General features: G+C 35.6%; 1 protein-coding gene across 2 annotated transcripts; it reads right to left on the bottom strand.

The window, feature by feature from the left end:
* Positions 1-22701, bottom strand: LOC145230112 (protein winged eye-like). 2 transcript variants are annotated; one of them, XM_080095489.1, is made up of 15 exons: positions 22550-22701; positions 21508-21594; positions 18711-18843; positions 15013-15106; positions 13569-13650; positions 12689-12801; positions 11930-11976; positions 11470-11583; positions 11223-11404; positions 10449-10556; positions 9123-9174; positions 7488-7540; positions 7306-7415; positions 1284-1445; positions 1-499 (listed from the first exon to the last, which is right to left on the bottom strand). In XM_080095489.1, the coding sequence occupies exons 1-15, from the start codon at positions 22587-22589 to the stop codon at positions 296-298; spliced, it is 1581 nt and encodes a 526-aa protein (XP_079951615.1). In that variant the 5' UTR covers positions 22590-22701; the 3' UTR covers positions 1-295. The 2 variants fall into 2 exon arrangements, with proteins under 2 accessions (XP_079951615.1, XP_079951616.1); XM_080095490.1 differs by having other exon boundaries at positions 21508-21589.
* Between the last annotated feature and the right edge of the window lie 97 nt (positions 22702-22798).

Here is a 22798-nt window from a genome sequence, read left to right as displayed (position 1 = left end):
TATGATAAATGATTTTATTGCGTAGTGGTTCTGAGACATGCAATTTGTTTGTGGGTTATGAAAACATCAAAACGTCCAGGAAGGGCACTGATGAGCAGTGACTTGACATCACTCATCCTATCTAATAATCATTTATTCCAGTGCTATTACAGTCCATTTTTGAAATGATCCTTGTTCTCTCCTTAAACTGTTCATGGACATTGACACTACCAGTCGGCATTAAAAGCCAAAACTTTCCAACCTTTACCAATTTGTTATAGAAGAACGCTTGTAGCCCCACATTTCAATTTTCAACTCATAAATGTATTTCATTTGATTCAAGAAAATTTTCTGTTACTATACCAGACGAAGGATCATAAGTGCCAGCGCAGTAAAAATAACGATGGTTTTGATCAACCTTTCTCCGCTTTTTGTATTCTTCGTAAGAAAGAACAAAGCAAATGTGAGAAATTGTCTGAACGTCATTTTCATCAATATGGGTGGACTTGTATAACGCATTCTGTAAAAAATGATAAAGTACATTTACAGATGCTCGAAATCAGACGTTTTATGAGTACTTTTGGATGTAGAACAACGCCTCCCTGAGTTATGCTCATTGCTGTCATGTTATTCGTCCTACTGAGTTGAGTTTATTCGCTTGCATAAAATGTACCAGAACAACCACCGAGACGCTAAAACATTATAAAGCGCAAAATAGTGAATAGGTTTATTTGCCGATAATGACTAAACGCACCGCAACTAAAGCTTGTTACTGGGGGCCAGTAGAAGTGAGGTTGACGCAATGTGGGAAAAAATGACGGTGTTCTCTAAAGTGGAAGTCAGTGGCCACTAGTGGCGTTTGTATTAGCAAAAGTGGCACTGAAGAATAAATGCTGTTTGGTGGTACAGAAAGAAGTTAAAGAAACAGTGCGTTAACCAGCCATGGGGTCCAAAAACTAACCACCGGTGTTAAAAGAGGGCGGAGTTGGAGTGTTTCACAGTAATAGAAGCCCGAAGGATGTTTTTAAACACCGGTATTATGTTTAAATAGTAGGAAGACCTTTGTACCATAGTTAAGTCGTCAAAAAATTGCGCTGCCTGGCGATTACTTTCATTTTTGTTCGTAATTGTTTAACTTGTTTTTTATTTTGAAACGGGACATGGAACAAAACGTTAAACTACACAATCCGTAGAGAAAATTCCACAGCACCGCACAAACGCTTTTACAACTACATTACACAATTGAGTCAAATATTTGGAAAAAAGCACCATTTTATTATTGTTTAATTTGCTTGATAAAATACCTTGGTAGGATATTTCCCTCGTAGCTGCATTTCTTCAGGATGGTAAAACCAGCGAACTCTGACAACCATCGTTTTGGCCCAGGATTCCCACATTGATTCTATCAATCCGATGTAAGGAAGATTCGGCCGACCAGAGGAAAGAAACACTGCACAATCACCACACTGCAAAAATACGTTAAAAGACACTTTCAAGGCGTTTGATGCAGAATTGGAGATAATTTTGTATGTTTGAGGATTGGACATCAACTAAAAACTAGAAGGGTGGCTTAGCACATTTTGTTGTTACATTTACACTATAACTATTGTAAAACATCAACATATTTACTATGCTTTTTTTGTATTGGGTCCCATATAAGCCATCGTGTTTTATAACCTTAGTTGTTTCTGCAAGCAGAAACTCATGGGTCCCCACACATGTAAAGTTAAAGATAGTGCATTTCAAGAGATAACCATAGTCCACATGCTACCCAATTTTAGCCAATTCCGACACTGTTTTATAAACTTACCCATTTTAAGGGGCTAGTAGGGTAACTAATAGGGTTTGACACTAAACTAAAAAAATATGAAACCTCAATGACTCAATCAATAGTACTGCAAAATTTCAGCCCAATCTGCCAATGTTTAATATTTCGACCACTGGAGGTGTTTTGAGCAGTAACCATTAATGCTTATGACGTCATAAGGCTGTTAACAACCCCATAATTGCCATGGCGCAAAAAATGTCCACCAAGCAACCCACCAACATACAACTGGTTGCCCTTGTATGGCTAAATGTTGGGACTACAGGGTTGAACACAACAATCGACACCTATAAATGTCATACTCTACAAGCTATTCAAATTTCAGCCAACTCCGACATTGTTTACAAACTCGCCCATTTTAGGTGGCTAGTGGGGTAAATACTGGGGGTTATCAACAAAAACAAAGCGGGATGCACATCTGCATAACTATATCTACTATCTGTATAAGTTTCATCCAAGTCCATTAAACATTTGATGAAAAAATGAGTCGGCCAAACTTTAGGCAGAAAATAACCCATTTTAGGGGGCTAGCGGGGTAAATACTGGGGGTTATCAACAAAAACAAAGCGGGATGCACATCTGCATAACTATATCTACCATCTGTGTAAATTTCATCCAAATCCATTAAACATTTGATGGAAAAACGAGTTGGACAAACTTTAGGCAGAAAATAACCCATTTTAGGGGGCTAGCAGGGTAAATACCGGGGTTATCCACAAAAACAAAGTGGGATGCACATCTACATACCTATATCTACCATCTGTGTAATTTCATCCAAATCCATCAAACATTTGATGGAAAAACAAGTCGGACAAACTTTGGGAAGAAAAAAAAAAAAAAAAAAAAAATTGAGTAAAATCAATATGCGTCCCCTTCAGGGAAGGGGACCCATAATTTAGCTACCAAAAAAATTAAGGTGGTGAATCAATCTAGTGCAGGGGTCACCAAACTACGACTACATTTTTTAAGTTGCCAAATTGTATCAATAACTTTGCAACATCAAAAATTAATCTACTCCTTACATAATTTTTTTCTGTGGGGATATTCAGAATTGATATTACCGAGTTTCATAGGATTATAACGCCCAAGATTGATCCAAAGCCAGTTTGTTACGTCACAGACAAGACAACAAGTGTTAATTGTGCGCAAACAAGTGCCTTCTTTTGTCACTTGTGGCGTAATATACAAGCATTGCTTGTAAGATGAGACTAATTATACAGTTTAACACTCAAACTCAAAAATATAAACAGACCAAAAGACTATTCTACAAGTTCTAAAAGACCATTTTGAAACGCTGTATAGGGCAAGTAAAAACCCGTGCCGCACTACAAAAGATGAAATGAACGACTACGTCAACAGTGTAGGGCAGTGGTTCTTAACCTTTTTGGTGTGGTTTCCCACTAAAGTAAATCACCAAGTTCAAATTTCCCCCTCAACAAAATTTTTTTTACTTGGTTGGGACTTGGGACCTTAAAGGTATACTGCAATCTTATTTAGTTTGAATAGTTATTTCGTGAGAAAGTAAAATCGTGTGGAATTTTGAAAAATCCCGTGTGCTTGCGTTAGTCATTTATTGCATCACAATAAACAGATCAAATGGATTTATTTGCGAACAATAACAGGGTCATTGATACTTTTACTAATTTCTGTGATGTAACAAACGATTTTTGAATTTTTATGCGCCTTGTTAAACTAGGTGATCTTAATCTTACATGTTGTTGCGGAAAATATTGTATTAAATTAATTTTCAACGGTTAATTTCAACCCACGGGCCCGAGTTTGGTGACTTCTGACTCACATAATTTCCCTCTAAAAACATTAAATTTCCCACTAGTGGGAAATTTCCCACCGGTTAAGAACCACTGGTGTAGGGTGTCCAAGATTAGATAAGGAAAACGCGAACGCGTGCGAAGGGAAACTGACTGTTGAGCAATGCTATGAAGCATTGAAGACAATGAAAAACAACAAATCCCCGGGACTAGACGGCTTCCCGGCGGAGTTTTACAAAGTATTTTGGAAAGATATAAAATGTCCGTTGGTTAATGCATTTAACCATGCGTTTGAAACAGGTACCTTTTCTTGGCAAATGACTTGGGGGGTCGTAACTTTAATCCCCAAACCAGAAAAAGACCTTTTATACGCCAAAAACTATCGCCCTATTACCCTATTGAACGCAGATTATAAAATAGCTTCTAAAGCCATTAACAGTCGCTTAAAAAAAGTACTACCCACGATTATAGCACCTGAACAGTCGGGGTTTGTAAAAGGTAGATACATAGGAGATAATATAAGAACGCTTTTCAACATTTGGGATCATATTTCTGAGCAAGGATTGCATGGGGCCCTACTGTTTTTAGATATATGTAAAGCCTTTGATTCAGTGGATTGGAACTTTGTTAACATAGCTTGTTCCAATTTTGGATTTGGAAAATATATGTGCAGATGGATTAAAACATTCTATGTTAACTCACAATGCTTGATCATTAATAACAACCACATTTCTACCCCTTTTAGGATAGAAAGAGGCGTTCGACAAGGGGATCCGCTGTCCCCTTCGTTGTTTGTTATAGCCATAGAATTCCTGGCCTTGTCTATTAAACAGAACAAAGCCGTAAAAGGAATTAACGTAGGTGCAAAGGAAGTTAAAATTTCGCTTTTTGCGGACGACTCGTTACTTTTTCTAGACGGTTCAGAAAAAAGCTTTCGTGCAGCTTTTGCAGAAGCAAAGGAATTTGGCAAACACACTGGCTGTAACATTAATCTTGCGAAATCATGCGCCATGTATATAGGCGAAAGACAACCTAACGCCAATCACCACCTTTCTTCGGAAGGTCTTTCATGGCCAAATACGTTCATAAAATATCTAGGCGTAAAAATTCCAGTGATTAGAAACAAAACCAATCTGTTTTCACTCAACTTTGAATCTATAGGAAAGGAAATTGAAGCTGTAACAAAACCATGGCTGGCAAGATCACTCTCGTTATTAGGGCGAGTGATCATTATCAAAACCCTTGCGTTACCCAAACTGCTGTACAAACTGAGCGTTTTGCCCATTAGTATACCGCAAAAATTTTTGAAAGAAATTAAACGAAAACTCTTTACTTTTCTTTGGGGCTCCAACTGGGAGAGAGTCGGCAGGAAAATATTGTATTGTAGAATAGAGGACGGTGGCGTGGAAATGATAGACCTAGAAGCCTATGCAAAATCACATTGCGGAGGCTGATGTGTGCACATTTTGTGGTGTGTACAGAGAAACCTTGTATCATTTATTTTGTGAATGTATTCATGTCCAGGTATACTGGGAAAGCGTAAGTGCCTGGATTGACAGTGCCATGTGTAATCGAATCGACCTTAACAATTGCATAAAACTCTTTGGAATCCACAATGAATGCTTTGAAAAAGGTTTTTTGAACTTGATGAACTGCTTGCTTTTGATTGCTAGATTTGTTATTTACAAAAGTAAGATTCAAAAACTGAGGCCAAAGGTGGAAACGTTTGTTTATGAGATGAAACGTTGTAAGTGCAATGGAAAATTTGTTTCTCGAAAAAATGATACTATGTGGAAATATAGAGTGAAGAGGAATGCCCACCTGCGCTAATGGCTATATGAGTTTGCTCATTATAATCGTCTTTTTGTCGTGATGTTTATGCGCAAGAAAAAATCAAAACAAAAAAAAATTATACAGTTTAACAGTCGCATGACTACTTTTTGAATGGGATTGTAGAAAGACCATATCTTGGCACACCTAAAAACGCCTTGCGGGCTAAGTTTGGAAAGACGGCGCTAGGGTATGTAAACTCTGCGGGCCGCGTGAATCATTATTAGCACTCATCCGACCCGCAGTGAAAAAAGTTTGGTGACCCCTGATCTAGTGGAAAACGTTTGAAAATTGCATATTGCATTTTTTCAGGTTTTGACAGCAAAATTACTATGCGCTTTGGTTGGAAGTCTTAATTCATAGGCACCGACCTTAAATTTTTCCCGGGTATGCCATGTATATGACATCACAAAAAAGTTTAGTGTACTTTAAAGTGAAACCAGGGCGTATCCTGAAATTTTTAATGGGGGGGTCCAACGTTTTATTTTCGGAAATTCCCTAATGACGTCATTATACGTCATTAGATCGCTTTGAAAAATGTTCCACACAAGTGCTAAACCGCACGAGACTGAATACGTAATTGACATGTCAAAATGCCACTAAATTGTCGCTTATTTCGTTTTCTGGTTCAAAACGACGCGTTAAGCGGCAAAACGCTTTGTCCAAAATTGTAAGCAGGTCCAAAACCGTAACCCGGTTCAACTTTCGACTTTGGCGGTTTCTCTACCTGTCCAATTGGCAGAACGACAAATTATTTTAGCAAAAGCTTTGTAGTTTTCTGATCCCGCCGCTGTTATTTAGCTTACTCAGCAAAACTGTAGTCAGGCAATCAAAATCGTTGCTTAAAAACACGGACAGCAATTTCTAAAGAACTGAACGCCTTTCTGAAGTGGCAATCCTACTGTTAAGTTGCGCAATGTCACGGATGCACTAAAGTTGGTAACTGCAGAAGGCATAAATTGTGCCTAGCGAGTAACAAATTACGTTTACCTTAACAACATTACTGGATTAACATCGATCTATTGTGTGTGGCAAACTAATACGTGTTTGGCGGGTCGAAACTGTTGAGTTATTTTATTATTAACAAAGTTAACAGAAACAATACAACATTAAACGTTTTTAACCATTTTTACTCAGTTTACATTGTTTTACTGCAAAAACAGTTGCATTTAGTACATTTAACACTAACAAAAACAAATTAAAACCAGCGTTCTAACCGGAACGTAACTTTTCGCTTGTTAGCGCATAAAACTCCTTGTTAAACCCTTGTTACGTCACAATTGGCGATTAGATAACAAGCGAATACAAGAGATTGAAGGCTCACGGCTTTGAGATAACGACTCCCTGTTATCACCCAACGGTAACGGAACGATTTGAGCCTATTTAATTTTCGCACAAAATCTTTAAAAAGGGGAACAAACGCTGAACTTTTTTATCACGTGGTTGTTGACGTATAACCCGGGGCTGCGGCGTTCCTTCTCCCGTAAGCGAGCGCCAACACCTTCGTTTTATTTTTTTACTACCCTTTACTGTTTAAACTCCAATGCTTTTTGAAGACGTTACAATTGTCATGATTGTAATGAATGCGAATATTTCATGGGTTGGTAAACAGTAACCGCGATTAAAATCAATTGTGTAGGGTTCTTATTGATTCGTATCAGAATAATTTCCGCAAAGCATGTAACGCATGACTAACGTTGGTCCAAATCTCGGGTATGCGGCATACCCGAGGTTTTCGTCCGGGTATGCCTGGCATACTCGGCATACCCGTGTTCGGCACCCATGAGTCTTATCCATTTGTGGTGCATAGATTTACAGGATTTTGGTGTGCAATGCGATGGATAAACTACAGTTTTTATCCTGTATATGTGAGACATTAGGACACATATTAAAAACACCTACCGAAATTACAACTTTTTCTTTGGTGATGGCTTTATAAAAGATCTTTTTCGTCACACCATTGTTCTCATCGCTTTGACAGCTTGTGCCAAACCACTGCCAATGATTGTTTTCTGGAATACATTGCAACATATATAATTTGTAGAAATTATTTTATAAAATTGGTCAATAGACAGCAAGATTACCTTGGCCGCATAAAGATTTTACATGATGTTTCATGTGAGAGTTGCATTTTTCTCTGAAAACAAAAAACATGAACTATTTTAAAGCAGGGTGGGAGTATGGTGCTTATCGTTGTATGATGAATTAGGAGTTTGTTCCACATTTCATTTTTATTAGGGAAACTAACTTCTTATATGTCATGTTTGCAAATTGGAACTAGAAAGGTGGATTTCTTATGTACTTACATGTTATACAATCTATTTACTACACATTCTATATCCTATGTACTGATATACTATACACACCATTCCATCTACACATGTGATTATTTTTACGAACAAAAGTGAATGGGTTTAACACAAACCCCACACACATTTTTATGCAAATTAGTTACTTACAGTATAAAAAGTTTTTTTTTTATTCTCAAGAAAAAACTAGAAAGGTGGCTTTCCTGTATATTTCCATTTTATATATTGTGTACACTATGTATCAATTTACTATACACACCATTAGATCTACACCTAGATCTACACCAGGTTTATGCGAATGAGTCATGGTAAAATAGTTCTCAGATTCTTTTTAGAAGGACAAATTAGTAGAAAGCTTTAACCAAAACTTCAAAAGGATTTGTTTACATCCTGTTTACCTTATATTGTCATACACTCATAATTAAACTCAAAGCTGGAATCACCCAGTTGCATGGTGGATGCACACTAATGAGCCTGATAGCAATAGATGTAAGTTCAGAAAAAACACTTAGTTAGTCACTGTTTGGTTTGAAAGACATATATATATTTCGCTATTACAGCATCGTCAGCATCCTATTCAAAAAGGATTCTATTGTGTTTTATAAGTGTGTGTTTTTTCTGAACTTACACCCATATTGTCATATATTTACGAAAGTAGTAAAAATAAATATAAAAAACTCCCCTATCCGAGAATTTAATTTCTAGATTTAGCTGTGCAAGGCAAATTTTAAAACAGTTAAAACTTTACTAGAAACCCTGGACAATATAACAGACACTGACAAATTGGAAAGATATTTTGCAGCAAAGGTATGGAACTAATTGTTCTTCAGTAGCCTATCTCGGTGTAGTCACCAAACAAACGTTTAATGATCTTTTGACATGGTTTTCAATAGCATGCAGTCCTTAGAGATTAACAATAACATTTCTCCTATTTTATGTTTAACTTACATATTGTTTCTGGAGAATATGCAGAAAAAATAAAATAAGCTATGTTGTGACAAAAAAATCTCAACTGTGTTCTGTGATATCTACAAGTTGACCTTCAGTGGTCATAAGGCGGCCAATTTGTCAATGACCATTTAATTACTTTTTATTGTGTCTTTGAAAAACGTGTAGTTTTTTACCTTTATGTTAATCAACAATGTTTGCCTGAAATGTGCAAAACCGAAGTACTGTTTTAAACACTTATAAGATATAAAACCTTCGCTAAAACGGAAAATACACATGCTAACTTAATTTCCAAAAATATGCACAAATCTTGAAAAAAAATTGCTGGGAGTAGTGGGGGGATTCGGATTAGGTAAACTGAAATAACAAATACAAAAGGACCTTAATTGAACCACAAGCATTTGGCAAATACAAGAAAAAGGGTTTAAACCTCTCAAAACAGAGAGAAACTACTTCACTTACAATTTGGTACACCCTTCTGTGTTTTTCCAGGATGATTTTTCACTTCCATTTTCTGGGCATAAAATACAAAAATAAATAAGTTCATATCAACAGGAACTAGAAAGGTGGCTTTCTGATATACTTCCATTTTATATATTCTATACGATATTTACCAATTTACTATACACATCATTTTATCTACATATATGATTGTTTTTGCAAGCAAAAACACACGCGTTTGTGCGGATTTAACGTCCTGGTTATTTTTAGATTGTTAAGAAAAAACTTAATCAACTTTAGCAATAACCCAGCTTTAAAAGTTTTGTCCGTATTCTTTTTGCATCATTATTGTCATATAATCACAAAAAAACAGCACATAAGAACGGGAAAAATACTTTTAATTTAATCTCATGCTTTGACCTTGATATTGTCGTTCAAGGCCAGTTTTTAACACAATTTTCCAAAACTGAAAATGTGCTTGATACTTAATAAAACGACATAGCATAGCTGCGCAAAAACAGCGGATTTCTAATCACCAACACGACTGTCTCGTAAAACGTTTTTCCAGACGTCAAGCTGAGCAATCCCGCTGCATTCACCCGACTTAATCGTAAATAAGTGAATTACTCCCTTGAGAGTTGAGACTTCTATCTGACTGACAGTGTACACATATTATGGGCTGTAAAAGTAACTATTTGGCTGATTAAGGCAAAATTTTAAGCACTGAACGAATAACCTACTGCAAACAATTGTTTAACATTTCAGCACATTAGGGCTTGTATTTTTGGCCTAAAATTTATTATTATGGGGGTTTAAGGGGCTGTGGGTGAACCACTGGGTCATTCGGGGTCAAACTTCAGGAGGATCAAATTTGGAACAATAACTAACATCTGTGCAAATTTGAATAAATTTAAAGCACTCTTTCTTGACCAAACGCATTTAACAAACCAGCGTTAGACAGAAATGAATATTTGGGGGTTTAAGGGGTGAAAATGGGTGAATCGAAAAAAAAGATACAAAATTCTTTGAAATATCTTATATTGCACCAAACAACACAGCATATCACCAAGAGATGCTGTACTTTAGTCAGTACAGCCGTTTATAAAAAAATACGTTTTGGGGGCCTGCGGGTGAACCGCTGGGTCATTCGGGGTCAAACTTCAGGAGGATCAAATTTGGATTAATAACTAACATTTGTGTAAATTTTATTAAATTTGGAGCACTCTTTCTTGACCAAACGCGTTTAACAAACCAGCGTTAGACAGAAAAAAGAAAAAAAAAATACGGACAAAAACAATATGTGTCCCCTTCAGGGAAGGGGACCCATAATAAACATGTGTTACATACGTTTTGCAATTGGAGCAAACTTTTCTGGAAGTAGTCGAATTTGTGAAATAGGTATTAAAGCAGAATCTCCATCATCAAAATCCACTTGAACCTGGCCATTGTCATTTTCTACACACAGATAATGAAATTGTAATATTTGTTCAGATATGTGGAAAATACAGGATTGCCAATAGTTGTACAAAAACCATCTGAATCAAAATAAATATCTACGCTTTTTTCCACTAAATTAAAACTAATTAAGAACCACAAAAATGTCAGATTCCAAACAAAAGTTAACACAAAAAATTGAGAAAAGAAATGTTAACGCTGTTTTCATCTATTATTCAAAATCAATTTTGAAATCTTTTTCTTAAATGTGTGTTTTTTCTTAAAAACTGCTAATTATTTTTTCTTTTGCAAACAAAATGCCACATAACAACAAAGCAATCATTTTTTCAGGGGGTAATGTAACTTATCTGTCCAAATTCATTGTGTTTTCTTTTGTCTATAGCGTATAGTGAGTACACTTTACACTCTATAGTGTACAGTGCTATTTAATATTCATTTGATTTTCAATAATTATGAAGATTTGTTCCAACAAAAACACTTTTTAACATTGAAGAACCGGTGAGTTGTAACTTTTCTTGGAACTAGTGATTTTTAAAAATAGTAATGTTTAGGAGATTTGAATAAAGTACCTTAGACTTTTATTGTTAGAATTAGATGTCCCTGTTCCTGCACTACCTTACAGTTACAGTACATATGGACCAATTTTTCAGCCACAGAAAAACATACCAGTCACAATGTGTCCTGGGTACAAACAATGCATTTTCCTCGACCAATAAGCAGCAATCCGAGTGTTCACTGTAGGATTTTTAGACACCATTTTCTCGAGAATACATTTGTCTATTACCTCCTCTTGACATAAAACAATTGGCCTATTCCTATGTCTGTCACCTTTCAGTAAAACCCCATATCTAGAATATAAGAAAACCATGTAAAGTAATGGACATAAAATATATAAAAACAGTATTCTTCATACAAATCTGGGGGGTGAATTTGAGTTAAGGTTCCAGCAGAAAACACATTTCCTTCTTGATACATAAGTATCTCCAATCCATCCACTAAATCTTCAACTATAAGCTGGACACAGGACCTAGAAGTATACATGAGGCAAAAATGTTGTGGCCCGAGGGGTTTTAACACATATACTATTGATTTGATAAGTTTCTTGCTCGAATTTTATGGTCATCACAATGTGTGAGGGTACCAAGTTAATTAGTGGTAATTGTATCTATTGACTACTATTTCAGATCTGCAAGTCTAACTTAATTTTAAAACTCCGGTAAGTTATTGTTCATGAGACAGTTTGCACAGTTAAAAAACTGTCCATCCATGCCCTTAACATGCAGATGAAGCAAATTTGACTTTCTGATCTGTCTAAAGCCATTAACAGGAAAAAAAAACTTATGACACTTTACATTAAAAAAGTTATAACTTACAGCTTTGCTGATGCAGATAGTCTATTGTTTGGGTTTTCATTTGATTCCTAAATAAAATGGTTTGTCATCAGAGTTTTGTTTTTAATTAAACAAACATAACTGCAAAATGATGATCACCAGTTGATCATGCACTCTAAATAAACTCGAAACTGGACGAATGGTTTTCCAAAATTTAGACCAATCCAGTTGTTTAAACAAACATGCCAATTCATGACATAATCCTATTATTTACAATGGTATTGTATATCTCAACCATATCTAAACATTTGTTTATTTGCACAATCTGGATAATTGCATAGATATCAACTGAAATATGCAATAAAGCAAAATATGGACTTTTATGAGAATATTTAGCTAAAATTTTATATTTTGGGGGTCTGTGGGTAAACCACTAGGTGTAAAAATCACAAGTTCAATGTGAACATTTAAGAAAAATCGACTTAGGATAGCCACCTATTGTGTGTGAAATTTTTTAAAGCACTAATCCAAGACCAAATGGGTGGAATAAACCAACATTAGGCAGAAAAAAAACAATGTATCCCATAGTAAATGCTAATAGATTATACGACTTCACAAAAATAATTTGCTCAATACATTTGTCACTGTGTGGTGTAGTCAAACAACTGTCTAAACAGAATTAAAAATCTGTGTAAAAACAACTGAATAACTAAAAAGCTTAGTTCCAGTGAACTGATCCAAATCAAGTTTGTTGAATAGTCTAAGCCTGGTCAAGAATTTTTGAAATGTTATAAAAGTAACCTGTGTGTCAGACTCCTCCACTGGGGAGCAAGCAGGCATTTCTGCTGCAGGCTGGTTTACTTTCTTTGGTTTGGTATGTTTGCGTTTTTTGCTGCCAAAGGAATGTGGATCATCTGAACAAAATTTAAAACACAGTTTTACTTCTAACTTCTAAGTGGCATTAAAAACATAAAAAAACATTCTACCAACTTTCTTAACAATATTAATACAAATTCCAAAACATTTACGCACATATGAAAAAAACATCTGTAACATAGTCACATAGTAATATGCCAAACACTAATAATGCAATAACCCAGCTTGAGCAAAAAAACATTTTTTAAATGATTGTTTAAATAAAAAAGTATACCCTTCAAAAAAATTATGCCCAAAACACAACAAAAAATGTAAAACAGGGCTCGGAAAAAACAGGGCTCGGAAAAAACAGGGCTCGGAAAAAAAAATCCTTTAAATAAGCTATTGCTGCCAGGCATAGTATCAAGTTTATAGAGCTCTTCTGGCAAATGTCCTTTTTTTCTGATGTTTCGACGTCCTATGCAGGTCGTCTTCATCAGGGTAAATAACACTGAATGCAACTAGTACAGTGCACAATAAACAAAGGAAAAAAGAATAAAATGCAAGCATGTCACAACACAACGATAACGTCGAGCAATAACGAATGATTGGGCCTCTAATGATGGAGGACATTAGAGTACATTTGCAAGAAGATCTCTATAAACTTGATGCAAGTCCTTTAGTAATAAGAACATATGCCTTATATTGCTAATTTGTATTGGAATGGTTGATCCCAAGAGTTGGACAACCGCAAAAGTTATCTTGTGACAAAAAAGGTTGGGCATTCCTGTCTTAAATCACACATTTCAAACATTATAAAATTAACCTTCATAAGATGGGGATGGAATTCTATCATTACTGTTCAACCCATTGTTTGTTTTCCCCTCATCATCTTCAACACATAAAGCCTGAGAAAAACAAAAGTAAAATCCAGAAGGGTGCCTTAGAACATATTTCCATTGCACATACACTATAACCTATATAGAAACATTAATGCATTTATATTGGGTCCCATTGTAGCCAATGTTGTTCAAATTTTGTTTGTTTCTACAAGCAGAAACCCTACACATGCTAAGTTGTAAATAGTGCAAATTAAAAAAAATCACTCATTTTAGAAGTTATTGGGGTAAGTGGTGGGGCTACTAGGTAAAACTTAACAATGGAAACCTCAAAATGTTTTTTTTTATAAAGTGTCCAAATTTCATGTAATTCAGACATCGTTCAAAAAGTTTACCCATTTTAGGGGGCTGGTGGGCTTCCATGCATGAACAAATAAATAACTAAACCACAATAACCCAAACTATGATCCTGTAAAATTTAATCCAAATTGGCAAACTTTTAAAATTTGACCACTAGAGGTGTTTTGAGCAACATTGTTTAGTTGGTAACTTTAATATGCTTCTTAAAATGGGGTATGATTTATGATCCCTCATAACATATTCAATCCATTTTCATATTAAGCTACTTGTCAATAGTGACAAAATAAAAAATTAAATACAGTTTAACCTGTGTAAATTCACCAACATGACATCTTGGTTGGACACTGGTGAGATAATTTGGTCTAATTGCTTTTTGCCAAGTGCCAAAAGCCTTTTTGGAACTTTTGTGTGTGAAATGACATCCTTAATTTTGAACAACCGAATATAGTAGTCAGTGATATTATTTATAAAAAAAAGTTAATCACATACCCAAAACAACAAACTTTATTGTGTGTTTATCTGGATGCTATGGAAACAGTGCACCAAGTGCTAGTTTAGGCATCTCATTATAAAACTAGAAACATAGCTTTCCTATATACTTCCATTTTATATGTTCTATATCCCATTTACTATGCGCACCATTTGATCTACACATATGACTGTGTTTGCAAGCAAAAACAAATTGACCCCCACACACAAGTTATGCAGATTAGTTACTTCCAGTACAAAAATGTTCCGGTTAATTTTAGATTCTTAAGGACAAATTATTAGAAAGCATTAACCCACATTTGAAAAAAGTTTTGTCCTTATTTTTTGGCATTTTTATTGTCATATAATTATAAAAGCAGTAAAAAAGGAAAAAAATATTCCAATTTAATCTCTTGCCGTCCAAGTTCAGTTTTTCGCCGAACCACCTTTTGACACGGTTTTCAATACCAAGCAGTACTTATACTAGTATTTAAAAAAATGTTTTGCCTAATTTATACATGACTTAAGTATTGATTCTTCACTTTGGTGGTAAAACTTCTAGGCCAATAAAAAACAACAACATAAAAGTGGCATCTTAATTACCTCAAAATTTGGACTTGTTGGCTTTGAATGATTATCCTCAACAGCTTCTATTTTAATGTTTTCTTTTTTCACTAATGAAGTAGACTGCTTTGTACTGTAAAAGAAGAGCAAGAAATAGAAGGTTAATTGGTGTTGCACATGTGGCCGACCAGGCAATTTTCCATTGCTTGCGGCGTTATCAGCAAATGAAAAAATATATTTATATCTTGTAAAATTTAAAGGATGTGTTTGTTTTATTCACCCTTCAAGTATTTCACAATTCAAAATCATATATCACTAAGTCAAAAATACCAAATTTAACCTTTGTGATACATTATTATTAATGTGATGTAATGATGCAACCTTATTCTGATCCTCAAAGCGTGAAATTAAAATCCGTTAAGTTTTTTGTGTCCACTATTTTTGTTTAGCTCAGGGATAAGAAACTTTTAAGTTCATGAAGGCCAAACAACATTTTGTTGACACTTATGTTGGCCACATTGACTTTTTCAGATGCCTATAGGCCAGTGCAAAGTCGTCAATGGTTTCCAAACCTATTTCATTTACATAACAGACATTTCGTAATTTTCCGCGGTCCACGATGAATTCAATGCTAAAACCAATTAAACAGCTTAAGCTGCTAAAAGTAATTTAAACCAGGGCTTCCAAACTTTTTTGATCGCGACCCCTTTTAATCTCTTTAAATTTTTCGCGACCCTTCACGGATAATATGATAAACAGTGTGAAAAAAACGTTTGTTGTATTTATTGAAATGCCGAATTCGAGCGAAAACTAAAAACAGCCTACCGGTACTCGGAGTCTACTACTTTACACGTTCAAACACTGATAACTTTTACGTGCTTTAGCCTTAGTTTCTGACAGATTGTTTTGAAAATAGGCACTTGTCACAATTTCTTCGTGTGGTTTGAACGTTTGCTGTGCGTCGAGAACATACGCACGTTCGTAAGGACGATTTACCGAGTCGGCAAGTTTCACAACGATTTAGGTTTTAAGTAATTTGTTAGGACGGAAAATAAAGTAATAGCAATTCAAGTTTCAAATCATGTATTGTTGACGCCTAAACTGAGCTCACCTTGGACCAAGTTTAGGCCGTTGCAGTGCTTTGGAAACGGATATTAAACACTGCTTAGAAATCGTAAATTTATTGCCTATTTTTATTAGAGAAAGTTATTGCGCCAAACAATGCTTAAATGTTTGTAACTCTATATATATATCATGTTTGTGCTGCATTAAAATGCCTGTGTATTTCAAAACAATTGCAATTGTTGCGTTTCAACCGACGTCTGTTCGATCAATGGCGTCACTACAAGCGCGTTTGCGCTTGGCTGAAAACGTTTTAAAACCGACGTAACTTGAACAAAGATGCAATTTTGACGTTATACAAAGATAAAGGCCGGGGGTGTGCTCTGCGCCAGTGTATTGAGTACTTTTTGCAGAAATTGGTACAGCTCTCTGCGACCCCTTCCGGGGTCGCGACCCCCAGTTTGGGAAGCCCTGATTTAAACAGTCATCTATACAGCTTTAGGATTTATTTTACCTAAATATTATCGAGTGGTTACGCATATCAATGATCTAAGAGCGGGTTGTGACATTACAGACAAAACTAAGATATGGAATTATGTGCAAACAATTGCTTTCTTTGTTGATTTTTATGAAATGAAAAAGCATTGATGAACACGCAAGTAAGATTGTAAAGTCATGAGCTCTTGGAGGTCAACAAAAATAACGCTGTTATCCACTAAGGGACCATGAACTAGAACATTTTGACATGTAAGACTGCATGTGGCCCGCGACCTCTAAAAAATTTGAAAATTGGCCTGGGACAACCGTTGAGTTGGAGACCCCTGGTTTAACCTTAACACATCATGTTGGAGCTACAGAGTAAACACAACAATCAACAACTCAAAATAACATATTTTATAAGCTGCACGAATTTAATTCAATTCCAACATTGTTCAAAAATTTACCTATATTAGATGGCTAGTGGGGCAAATGTGGAGCAAAACGAAACGAAACAAATGGCACATCTACATAATTACATCTACCATCTGTACTAATTTAATTACTAAACCAATTTTAAAGGTTTAATTAGTCCTAAAACAGTTTGCAAACTGCTGCAATATTATGGGTTTGGTCTACAGTCAGTGCTTCCCAACCTATGGGTCACAACCTAAAGTTGGATCAGCTAAAAAAAATTTTGCATCATCACAGACAAAAATACAACCCATATACCGTAATTTTCCGTGTATAATGCGCAAAATTTAATTAATTTATTGTCCTAAAATCTAGGGTGCGCATTATGCATGGGTACAACAATTTTTGAAGAAAATCTCCCTCAAAATAAAACTTGAAATCAGACCTTTCTTCTTGTTTGTTGTCAATCGCGCATCACATTTAGCCATCCTGCCCAACACACTTAGTCAGTAAAATTCATAATTGACGACACATCGTTTGATGCGATGGTGCAATCCTTGATGGTGTGTTATTGTCAAATACTGCACACTGCCCATTTAGCGACAACGTAAATGGGGTGATATCATTGCCGATATGCAACGGATCGAACTAAAATTTTGTACATAAGTTTGAATTTAATTATTCTGATTTTTAGGTATTTTAATCTGATACATATTAAACTTCATTTGTGTTTTAAAAATAAAAATGTTCTCTGCAAGTATTAAGATCGGTTCCGCTTGAACGCGACCAGTAAGATCTCGTTTGCTGTCACGATGTACCCTACACACATCCTAAACATTTTTCACTATCGAGTTTGCGAGCGCATGCGCAGTGATACTGACCAGCAGAATAACATCCGGTTGTTTCAAAAGATGATCTTTTTTCTGAAATAATTTTACGTTTACGGATTTAAGAGTAAAAATTTGGTTGCGTATTATACATGGGTACAGGCTTTTTTCCAGCATCGACATGCCATTTTTAGGGTGCGTATTATGCACGGGGGCGCACTATACTTGGAAAATTACGGTAGTAAGAATGCATGTCCATGAGGTGTGAGAAACCACAAAACAAAATTTTTGGAAGAATTTGGGTCATTTCAAAGAAGGCTAAGAACCAATGGTCAACAGTATAATAAAAATAAAAAGATTGATTTGGATGGGGTATTTAGTTTGAGTGTTTCAACTGAAGTCCTGTCACCTATGTCTTGATTGTAAAGATAAACTCACCTTTTGTTGCAAAAAACACAACTTCAGCAAGAATTTTTTTGAAAAATGTTTTTTTAAACCACTTGGATATTTTAACTTGTAAAACTTACTAGTGATGGGACGATACCAGGTTTTGAAGCGAGTACCGATACCGAGTACCACATGTATATACCTTCGATACCGAGTACCGAGTACTTAAGTGGAGTGTTGTACTTAGTTGTATATCACTGTCTAATTTATCTGTCATGGTTGGGGTACGGACGTGCACACACACATGCCGAAAAATGATATCACCACGTGATAGCGAAAAAGATATATGTAAACTGGCGGAACTTTTTTCCACTTGTGTGCTGTCCGAAGCAAATATTGGCATAAAGTTTTCCGTATTCTTATGGTGTAAATCGACCTTCGGTACTCACACATTGGTATCGAAAATAGAGACAAAATATTTCGATACCGAGTACGAGTATCGATACCACTGAAATCGTTCGATACCATCGATACCGAGTACCGGGTACTCGTCCAATCACTAAAACTTACCACTGTTTTCGATGCAGGTTTTTCCTTTGCAATCTGTTTAGTTCATGCTGCTTTTGCTGGTAGCGTTTTTTTAAATCTAACAGTCTTCTTTTCATCTGAATTTCCATGGCTTCCATTTGATCAAGCTGTATTTCTGTAGGGCAAATATTTTCAAATAAAAAAAAATAGAACGGCGGAGTACCACATTTATTTTACATTATTTTGTTTTACATTTGTTCCCCATTTGCCAACATTAAATTGCCTTTAGTTTTTACAGGCAGAATTGGTCTTTTCAACTGTTAATCACCTATCTTATTCGAAACACTTACAAGAATATGCATATATGTACCGTAATTTTCCGTGCATAATGCGCAAAATTTAATTAAATTATTGTCCTAAAATCTGGGGTTCGCATTATGCATGGGTATAGGGATGTTCAAAGTAGAATATCGAATCCTTTGGATTCGAATCCAGTTAGATTCGAATCCAGTTAGATTCGAATCCATTTTTGCCGTTTATATCGGGTAATTGGAACCGATATTGGTAAAAATGTGTGTTACGCTTTTACGTCGACGCCCGGTCATTGTACCAGTTGCAAAGACGGCAAGTGCATAGTCGCCGTCAAATCAGTGAGCGCTATACAACATTATAACGCCAAGTCGCGAGTTGCTATAACAACGCCATAACGACGGTTGTGCGTTGGAGGCATAATTAACGATTAGCGCACTTGTTACGCATCTGATCACGTGATTATGCCTATGTCATTAAATGACATACTGGCGACTTTTTGCAACGTCTTACGAGCATCTAATTGTTTCCGACTTTTTTTCGACACAACAAACATTTAACGGTCATGGCGTTAGGCAGCGATTGGAAGCAAGGGATTGTCTGTTAATATGAGGTTTGCATCATTTTTTAACCCCATACAAACATAAAAATGCTGTACACACTGCAAAGTTCACATTTTGTGTTGCAAAGTAGTTTAATTGAAATTTAAAATCACCCAATGCCCCAGCTTCACATCACCCAATGTTTTAACTTTGCTAGGGTGCCTATTTTCGCAGTTGTTTTAGGTTAACAAACGTTATATATTTGTACACTAGGGAGTCTATGTCAGTCCTCTACCATCAACAAATCAAATTACCACAGCATGCTTACAACATAGTTAATTCTACTGAAGGCAATTATAATCACTAAATAAAATTGTGTAAGTTATTTTTTAACCTTATGCTAATTTTTCTGGCTTAGTGTAGTTTGGGTCAATTAATTTCAATGGAGTTGTGCAAAGTTTTTTCCCCGTGTTTTTCTTTGATTTGGTTGGGTTCTTTTTTTACATTATAAATGAAAAATGCGTTTTATAATGTATTAAACTCGTCTACTTTAGTTGTTGTCAAGATTAATGATTGCTGAGTCAAAAATAATATAAGAATTGGATTCGATATTCTAGATTCGCATCAATTATTCTAGAATACCCAATTATTCTATTTTGAACATCCCTACATGGGTACAACAATTTTTGAAGAAAATCTCCCTCAAAATAAAACTTGAAATCACAACTTTCTTCTTGTTTGTTGTCAATCGCGTATCACATTCAGCCATCCTGCCCAACACACTTTAGTCAGTAAAATTCATAATTGACAACACATCGTTTGATGCGATGGTGCAATCCTTGATGGTGTGTTATTGTCAAATGTTGTTTGTTTTTTAATCTCCAGCGCAGACCGGATATCATATGGAGGCCGCCATTACAGTACTAGTTTAAAAATCGACAACTAGATGGCGCTAGATATTCAAACTCAGCGGCGGAAATTTGGATCCGATGCGCAGAACGGATGAGCAAGACACGGCAGCTATATTAAGAGCAAGAGTTCAGTTCTCTACCTATTAGTTTCTTCAAACACGCTCCATACAGACACAATGCTCTCGTTTCAGACGCTAGCTCGAACACCTGCGCGTTTGCTGTCACAATGTACCCTACACAAATTCGAAACATTTCTTCGCTATCGAGTTTGCTAGCGCATGCGCAGTGATACTGACCGGCAGAATAACATCCGGTTGTTCCAAAAGATGATCTTTTTTCTGAAATAATTTTACATTTACGGACTTGAGAGTGAGAGTCAAAGTTTGGGTGCGTATTATACATGGGTACAGGCTTTTTTCCAGCATAGACATGCCATTTTAGGGTGCATATTATGCACGGGGGCGCATTATGCATGGTAAATTACGGTATGTATTAACGAATTTTAATTGGGTCTCTATTCACCATTCAGTTAACTACAAATTAGTTTCTTACAGCATACACGAATGGTTCCAACACATGTGTAACTTTCAATTGCCAAAGATATTATTATTGTAGGATTCACATTTTTGCACATAAAGGTTTGTATTTTGGACCAAAACAACCAAATAATAAATCCAATAAAAGTTACAACATGCTTTTCAGTATATACTTGGTATCAACCAAGGAAATATTAAACTCTTTAGTAATGGACATTGGTTTGGGGGCTTGTGGGTGAACTGAAAAATGGACAAAAACAAAAGTTGTCCCCTTCAGAGATGGGAACCCATAATTTGGAATGGTTAATTTCTGTGGTATTAACAATCCATTGATTTGTTGAAAAAATGGGACCTGGTATAGTAAGTACACTTCAATTTAACATGGTGCAGGTTACTGGAAAATCGTGGATGTAGTGAGAGTGACAAAATCAAATATTCTAGAGAGAACCCTCTGTTCAGTTTAATAATACTTCATTTGCAGATTATGTTCCTAAACAACATTAAAATAATAAAAAAACACAATTGTCTGTGATTCACATACTTGAAATATTTGCAGAATCTTCATGACTGTCAGTTGAGTCAATGCTTAAAGCAGTTCTTTTCCTGGATGGTGACATACACTTCTGTTCTACAAAAAAAACTCTTGAGTTGTAAGATATGCTTGTACGCAAACAAATCTGGCATAAATATCTGATGAAATAAGCTATGTTGTGATAAAAAATCATTCTCAACTGTGTTCTGTGTTTCCTACAAGTTGCCCTACAGTCATTATTAAGCAGCCAACTTGTCAATGACCATTTAATGACTTTTTACTGCATCTTTGGAAAACATGTAGTTTTTTACCTTCATGTTAATCAACAATATTTGCCTGAAATGTTAAATACCTAAATATCGTTTTAATCACTTATAAGATGCAGAACCTTCGCTAAAACTGAAAATACGCGTGCTAACTTAATGAAACTACATAGCATTACTGTGCTGATGTCTAATTATCAAAAAGACTGCCACGGAAAACACCTGCGTCAAGCAGCGATCTCCCACTATGCATTAAATCGCTGCAGTTGTAAACCAGTGAATTACTCCCTTGGGCTTTCCAGTGTACACATATTATGGGCTGTAATGGTAACCATTTGGCCATTGAGCCAAAATTTTGAACACTAAATGAGTAACCCGCTGCAAACATTTTTTTTCTTAAAATTTTACATTTTAGCACATACATATAATGGCTTGTATTTCTGACCTAAGAAGCTGGAAAAACTAAAACCGATTATTTCGAGGTTAAAGGGATGCAAAATAGGTGAATCCAATAAAATGTTAGAAAATTCTTTAGAATATCTTACATTGCACCACCAACAAAGCATGAAACTCCTTATGTACTTTAGTCAGTACAACCGTTTAAAAAAATAGAGACAAAAACAATATGTGACCCCTTCAGTAAAGTGAACCTAAAATTACTAACAGATTCGTAGGAATTGAATAATTAATTGAAATTGGTTGGATTTACTTCTTGTAGCTGTGCAGCCCTGTTACCCCAACAAACAACTAATTGTCAGAGATTACCTTATTTACCCTAATATATTTACCTGCATCATAGAAAAGCTCCTCATGAACTTCACTGGACATTTTCTTGCACAAAAATATGCAACAAGTATTTTGTTTATACTTGCATGCACTTCACCACCACAGAAAATGTATATCCTAACATCCTACAAAATGTATGCAACTTTTCATCAGTACAAATATTTAAACGAGATATATATTTTTATCACGATCCAACTATCAAGCCTTTTGTTCTGATTAACCGGAGTTTATGAAAATCCAGAGATTCCAGA

The sequence above is a fragment of the Phallusia mammillata genome, chromosome 5, assembly GCF_965637545.1.
Source record: "Phallusia mammillata chromosome 5, kaPhaMamm4.hap1.1, whole genome shotgun sequence".
In the NCBI taxonomy this organism is placed as follows: Eukaryota; Metazoa; Chordata; class Ascidiacea; order Phlebobranchia; family Ascidiidae; genus Phallusia; species Phallusia mammillata.
Note: the sequence above shows the minus strand (reverse complement) of the source record. Positions and strands in the feature narration are given on the sequence as shown.